Below are 7,500 nucleotides of genomic sequence, written 5' to 3'. Positions count from 1 at the left end.
TGTCCCTTTCTGCCAATCTCCTCACCTCTTCCTCTCGCCTCACATTACCCCAAACCTGCCTCCTCTCTGTCCATGCGCGTCTTCCCCTCTCTCTCCTCTTCACCCCACATCATCCCAAAACCGTCGTCCTCTCTTGCCTCTGTTTCTGTCCCTACCAGGTCCCTGTCTCGGCTATTGGCTCTGTTGCTTCTTATTGTGCCTCGTATAGGTCACAGCTCAATGGCCTCTCGTGTTAAATGTTAACCCGGACACTGCACTCAGCGCTCTACACTGACACATCAAACTACAGACAACACTCATATAACACTGGCTATCACTGCACACTACAACTGTAGGCATGCCGTCGATAGTGAGTGGTTCACTATCTCCATGGTTAGGAAATGATTCTTGGGTATGTGCTGCTACTGGGCCCCTGTCGGGTCAATGAATCGTAATTGTTAGTCCAGAAAATGTTAGTAAAACCCACATAGGTTGCAGACCCGATGAGGCCTGCAGACATGATGAGGGTCGAGGATCTAAGAGTCTATTTTAGGCTCCTAGAAAGGTAGGCCAATTGTTGAAGCATTTGTGTGGGCTGTCCCGTTCGATTCATTAGATAATTGTGTTAGTAAAAGCTATATTTGTTTGTCATGTTGCTCTCCCCTCATGACTCAATTCCACACTATCTCCCTGCTGCACGAGCTGGTCGGTCTGGTCGCATGTGCGTGCCTGCACTCCGCGGAGCTCGTGGGAGGCGGTAAGGTGGGTTGTTGCATACCTCCAGACAAGAATAACTACTGTTGTCGTTTGTTTTCATAGACTGAAAAGCCTATTACGCACATAATATCACAATGAATATATGGGCTGGCTGTTTATTGTTTCCATTAACAGCTGGTGAACTGTATGTCCTGTTATTTGTAGGACATGATAGGTAATCCTAGTGGTTTAGATTAAATGATTCCACTTACAAACGTTCACATAACATGCCTGGGTATAGGCGGATGTGGCATCATTAAGGCCTATGAATTAGTCCGATACGCATTTATTTATGAATGAATATATTGCAAGTAGGTATACTGGATCCAAACAATGATTGCAAATAGGCTTTGCAATTATTAATGTGATTTTACCAACCATGAATTATGGATTAATAATTGTGCTGCAGGGCTGGATGGTGTTTTGGGCTAAAGGCGTGGTGAGAGAGAGCACAGCGCGGGCGTGTGCAGGCATGTTTACCGCGGAGAGAAAACCCTCTGTGCAAGTCTGTTAAATATGATTATTCTGTCTGAGTAAATCTGAACGGGAGCATGTGGCCGGTATGTTCACCAGCCCCCAGCCCTGTCAGGGAGCAGCAAAGGTAGAGAAGGGGTGGGGAGGTGAGGGAATAGTCTGGAGACAGGTTCCAAGAGAAAACATTCAAGTTTTCTGAGAAAAGAATATCTTTCTAAGGGTCACGTTGAAACAAACAAAAAAACAACAACATAAAAGACAGGGAGACAAATATTGGGATAAAAACGTATTTTCACAGCTTCGTTAAGAATTGAGAATTGAGCATTTTAACAACATTGGGATAGGGGCTTCAGACTTTTGGGCATCGAAATATGGGGCAATTTGTTTTCTACCTGTCATTGCGGTGCTTAGCCTATTTGCATTTTCAGTATAAAAATATATAGGTCTAAATGGATAAAACAAAAATGTTCATGTTCAGGATTTGTTCATTTTATGGCCTGTGGTAAACAAATAAAAATAAAAATAAGATTGTGGTATCCGTATAGGCCTACTGTATGTAGTCTATCGATTTTCCATAGGCTACTTGATTTGGGGTAATCGAAAATGATCTTGGGTAAACTGGGTATAGTGTGCTCTCAATATTTTACCATATCACATTAGCATAGTGACATTATAATAATCTCAGTATTTTCATATTATATTCAGAAAATATTTTTTTTATATTTTTCATTGGGCTATTTAACGAAAAGCTAATAATTTCGATGTGAGGATCGTTTTGAAAAGATTTTGCCTCAACATTTCTCTTCTTTTCTGATCATGGTTTTGTGAGACATCTCATCTACGGCTAATTTACATCATTCAATGCAGTAACGTGAATTCGATTAACTTGCTGCTTTATTTAAGCCTACACGCTTTCACAATCACCCTGCTGAAATCGGATAGGCCTGTCTATGCCTACGATGACAATGTTGATGAAAATCTAGGTGATATAGATCTATCGACTGCTTAATGCAAACTCTGATTAATACGTTGATTGATGACCAAATTGCCAATATTGTTGGTTAAATCTTATGAACATGTGTCCGTGGAAGGAAGGTAACTCATCCCGATAATAACTTCATATCTGGTAGCCTATAAATGCATGTTTTACATGAAGGCTAATTAATATAATAATTCATTCTTAAATACTGTAACCATGTAGGCCTATAAAAAAAATCATGCGTGTTTACAAATGTTCTTGGTACCCCTAGCCTACTTAAAATTCTATTCATAACGTTTGCTGGTTGAGTTAACTAGGCCTATTTGTTTCTGCATTTGCAATAGCCTAGGCTAATCGGCAAATGAGTCTCCTTCGACTGTTCTCAAACCACCCAGTGACTACTGAGTGCTGAGTCATGTTCTCAATCCCGCTGCCGTATGGGCTTTTGAACACTACTGTTCATTAGTCTGTCAGTCAGCACCTTCTTTTCGCTCTCCTCTCCTCCTCTCTTCTCCTCCGTTAGCGCGAGCGAGTTCTGCTGCACCTGCGCGCAGCTCGAGGCTCTGGCGCTCGGGCCCTGTAAACAGCTGGCTCTTCCGCGCGCGCGCGCGCGTGTGTGTGTGTGTGTGTGTGTGTGTGTGTGTGTGTGTGTGTGCAAGGGGGATCGTCAGCTGACAGACGTCTGGCAGCCGCCAAAAGAAAAGCGAGAGTGCGTGCGACACATTAGGGCCACATGTGTTGGTTGCTGCTTTCTTTTCATTTATTTATTCAGTATAAGCCCCGTAAATTCGCCCTGGGGAAAATATCATAATCCTCGTTTATTTGTTTAAGATTGCTCATCGCATTTGAGACGTCAAAACCATTGAGTAATTGTTTTTTAAACACCCAAGCAGTGTTTTCATAGACTACTGCTTGACTTAATCCCCAGTTCAGGAATAGGATCTTAGTAAAGCACACATTTGATGGTTTTGTGAAATGTGCTGAAAACGCCGCCCTCACACTGCGGTTGAGGATGACGATCATGATAATGATGAATGTATTATTTCAGAATAGTTTTTATTATAATTTTTGTATACATATAGATAGATGTTCAACACAGACAAGACAAGGCAACAGTACAACACTAAGTGGGTTCCAGTGAGGGAATATGCCTTATACTGCACTGACAGTACTGCACCTTTATAACTGACAGAAGCTTTGTAGTTTCACCTTTATCCCTGTGGGGTGTGGATAGACATCAGAATATAGACAAGTAATGTCAAGGGGTTCCGTGCACCGTCATGACGGGCCACCCATGGACAACATTTAGGCTTTACATAATTGATTCGGTTCTCTGCATCCAACTCTTGATAAGTGGACACCAGACAAAGGGGGAAACTTTTAAGTTCAGTGAAGTTCACCAGTCCCAATTTAAATATGATTTATATTTGATCTGGTTTTCTGCATGCCTCGGTTTCATGGGTCGACTATCTTTATCCTACAAGGGGATGAAATGTAGGGGGGCAATGGACACTGCATCTCATTCATAGCCTTTAGCTACTTCTTAATGACCTGTTATCAGTCAGAAGGTAGCCTAACCTCTCGATGACAAGACTGACAGACATACCAAGAACTCCATTCATTTATATTCAATTTTTTTAGCTGATGTTCATATCCAGAGCCACTTACGATCACAACCTACCACCACTCTATTACGGTATGCCAGGGAACCTGTGGTTTGGGCATGTGGGTCTACGTTATAGGGTTATATTAGGATAATATTGGGGTCATGAGGGTTATTTTAGTTTTGTGTTGTCAGAAAGTGCTCTACTTCAGTCCTCTTTGGCATAGTTAGATAGTGACGTCTGACTAAAGGTTTGGGGCATTGTTTGCTGGGTAGGTGTGTGTGTGTGTGTGTGTGTGTGTGTGTGTGTGTGTGTGTGTGTGTGTGTGTGTGTGTGTGTGTGTGTGTGTGGGTGATTTTGCGGGTGAGTGTGCGTGTGGGTGAGTGTGTGTGTGTGTGTGTGTGTGTGTGTGTGTGTGTGTGTGTGTGTGTGTGTGTGTGTGTGTGCGTGCGTGCATGAGTGTGTGTGTGTGTGGGTGTGTGTGGGTGCATGTGTGTGTGTGTGTGTGTGTGTGTGTGTGTGTGTGCAGGTGAGTGTGTGTGTGTGTGTGTGTGTGTGTGTGTGTGTGTGTGTGCGGGTGAGCGTGTGTGTGTGTGTGTGTGTGTGTGTGTGTGTGTGTGTGTGTTAGATGTGTGCATTGGGTAAGCATGGCAAAGTGATAAAGAGATGGCAGCTGATGAGTAACCAGAGAAAGCAGAGACCTTGGCATCGCTCTACACACTGGCGCCTCTTGCTGCAAACACACACACACACACACACACACACACACACACACACACACACACACACACACACACACACACACTGGAAACAGACACACACACACACACACACACACATAGGCTGCAAACACTAATACCAGCAGTGACAATGGTGTGCTATGAAGCTGTAGTGGTGTTGTCACATTTTGACTCCCCTGTCAGCAGCCTCTCTCCTGACCCCTGGCTATGGCCTGACTCTGACCAGCACCTCACAAACACAAACACACACACACACACACACATGGCTAATAAGGGATAAGGGAATAAGGGAAACAGCACAACTTTGAAACAGAGAAAGAGAGGCGGCAAAGAGAGAGAAAGAGAGAGAGAGAGAGAGAGAGAGAGAGAGAGAGAGAGAGAGAGAATGAAAGAGAGATAAGGATAACAAAGATTTGGAGATGGAAGTGGTAATAACACACACACACACACACACACACACACACACACACACACACACACACACACACACACACACACAGCGTCTCCAGCCTGTTGGGGCCAGGGGATTACAACACGAGGCAGGAGGTTAATTTCATGGGTTTTATTGCCTCTTTTCCCCACTGTGTGTGTGTGTGTGTGTGTGTGTGTGTGTGTGTGTGTGTGTGTGTGTGTGTGTGTGTGTGTGTGTGTGTGTGTGTTAGGGTTATGGCTGTGGTGTTGGCAGAGCTTGTTATTTTTAGGGGCAAATGAGCTCCAGTGGAGCCAGCAGCAGAGCAGGCACCAGCCAGCATGTATAAATACACCCAGACACACACATGATCATGCTCACACACACACACACACACACACACACACACACACACACACACACACACACACACACACACACACACACACACACACACACACACACCTCTCTCTACTCCTTCCCTTTATACTTTCTCTCCTCTCTATTTCACTTTTGCCTCTTCTCTCCATTCCTCCTTATCCACCCTTTGCCCTTTCTCATCTCTTCCTCCTGTGTGTTCCCCCTACAGTACATTTTATGAGTGTGTGTGTGTGTGTGTGTGTGTGTGTGTTGTACAGTACAGTATGTTCATGAGAGCATGACTATTTCAAGCATTATTGCTCACACAATTAGATACATGTCGGCACTTAAACAATTACCCCCCCCCCCTTCTCCACTCTCTCCCCCCCTCTCCTCCCCTCTCTCTGTCTCCATCTCACATGTAATGTGTAGCACCCATCTGGATGAGGCATTGTGCACAAGGACACTGTTGATCATATTTCAGATGTCCTTTAAACAGGTTGTGTTTGTTTTTAGAATTGTCTTGACAACATTGTATGTGTATACTACACCGCTTGCTTTCTGTGCTTTCCATAAGTGGTCTTATCCAGCCCCTTCAGATCCAACATGGCTCCAACATGTCTATCCATTTGCATAGTTTCTCTTCTCTCCAGGAGACTTAATGGAGTACGGTTTGGGGCTGGGAATGTGAAATGATGTATCTTTGAGCATCAGCACCTGAGAGGTGAGGTAGGATTCAAAGTTCATTATTTGGGTCAGAGTTCAGTGTTAGAGGCCAAGTTCAGTCTTGGGGTCACATTTCAGTGTGAAGGTCAGAGGTTAAAGGCAAGGCTGAGTCAGGTTGTGTCATTGTTTGACCTGACCTAACTAAAACAGTATATATATATGGACTTCACATCCTCCTCCTCCTCCTCCTCCTCCTCCTCCTCCTCCTCAACTTCCACCTCAACTTCCTCTCTTCCTTCTTTATCCTCCTGTCACCCTCTCCTCTTATCCCTCCTCCACCTCCTCCTCCTCTCTCTTCTCTCCCCAATTCTCTTCACCCACATCACTCTCCTCTTCTCTCCTCCCTCTCATCTTCCAATGCCAATGAGTGTTGAGGAGCAGTCATGTCTATTCTGGTTGTAAACAGCCAGCATTCGTAGGGGGTGACTGGCTTGAGATTGTCAAGGCACCTTGTTTGAAGTCATATCACATATATGTGATTTCTGACAATGACTTCATACAACACTGATAAAAGGGACACGTTTAGCCTGACATGTTGTGTTTTTATGTATCTTCCATCACATTGTTCATAATCTTCATCAGCGTCATTATCATTGGTTAGGTGACGATGGAGATGTGTCTATTGCTGTAGTGTGGCCTGAGCCGCTGTATTGGGGTGTAATCCCAGTAGACTGAAATGGCTTCCTCTCCTCGTCTCCTCTCCTCTCCTCTCCTCTCCTCTCCTCTTCTCCTCTTCTCCTCTTCTCCTCTCCTCTCCTCTCCTCTCCTCTCCTCTCCTCTCCTCTCCTCATCTCCTTCATCTGTACTGACCTGAAACAAAAACAGGACAGGTGAACAAACATGATGGAGAATGCCTGCTTCATGTCACCTGCCCAGTTATTTCATTTCGGTGGTTGACTGAAGAGCGTTTTCTCTCTACTGAAAATGAAGCCCCCTTTCAATACTTGACATAATGCATCCACCCCTTCTCCCCTCATTGAAGACTTCAAGACATCACTGATCTGGTTCCACTAGCGTTTATCTATCCTATCATGTCAGAAGTAGTGCTGGCACATTTTCTAAGACTTAAATATGATGAGATGAGAGATGAGATGAGAGATGAGATGAGAGATGAGATGAGAGATGAGATGAGAGATGAGATGAGAGATGAGATGATCTAGAACAGGGGTGCCCAATACGTCGATTACGATCGACCGGTCGATCGCGAGAGTAGTGCGGGTCGATCGCGTGACATTAATTTTTTTTTTTTTTTTTACGACGGACACTTGTGTTTCAGCACGGTACGAGGCAATTGAGCCAGTGTGAGTGCGCCACTTGATTGACGTACAATGCGGCCAGTCTGAGATCTTCACGTGTCACCATGCATTCGCGGTTAAACCCGCTACCTACTGCAAAACTCCAGCGAGCTAAGTGACCTAGTTAGCCTTCCAATTTATATATATATATAAATTTTTTAATGTAGGTAGATCATTT

The 7,500-nt window shown here is 44.3% G+C and overlaps 1 protein-coding gene across 3 annotated transcripts in view; it reads left to right on the top strand.

Annotated features, from left to right (window-relative positions):
* Nucleotides 1-7,500, top strand: part of wnt4 (wingless-type MMTV integration site family, member 4) — a gene marked incomplete at its 5' end in the record, with an annotated part of 16,277 nt that overhangs the window by 184 nt on the left and 8,593 nt on the right. Inside the window, one exon of one of the 3 annotated variants that reach the window (XM_083667885.1) lies at nucleotides 599-736. The exons of 1 other annotated variant lie outside the window; for it this stretch is intronic. In XM_083667885.1, coding sequence (XP_083524011.1) covers nucleotides 630-736 — 107 coding nt within the window. Of the gene's footprint in view, nucleotides 1-598; nucleotides 742-7,500 lie in introns of those variants that run through there. One more of the 3 variants, XM_083667887.1, reaches the window with a different exon arrangement.

Source organism: Argentina silus (assembly GCF_951799395.1).
Source record: "Argentina silus genome assembly, chromosome: 4".
NCBI lineage: Eukaryota > Metazoa > Chordata > Actinopteri > Argentiniformes > Argentinidae > Argentina > Argentina silus.
The sequence above is the reverse complement of the archived record's forward strand: the minus strand, read 5'-3'. Positions and strand labels throughout refer to the sequence as shown.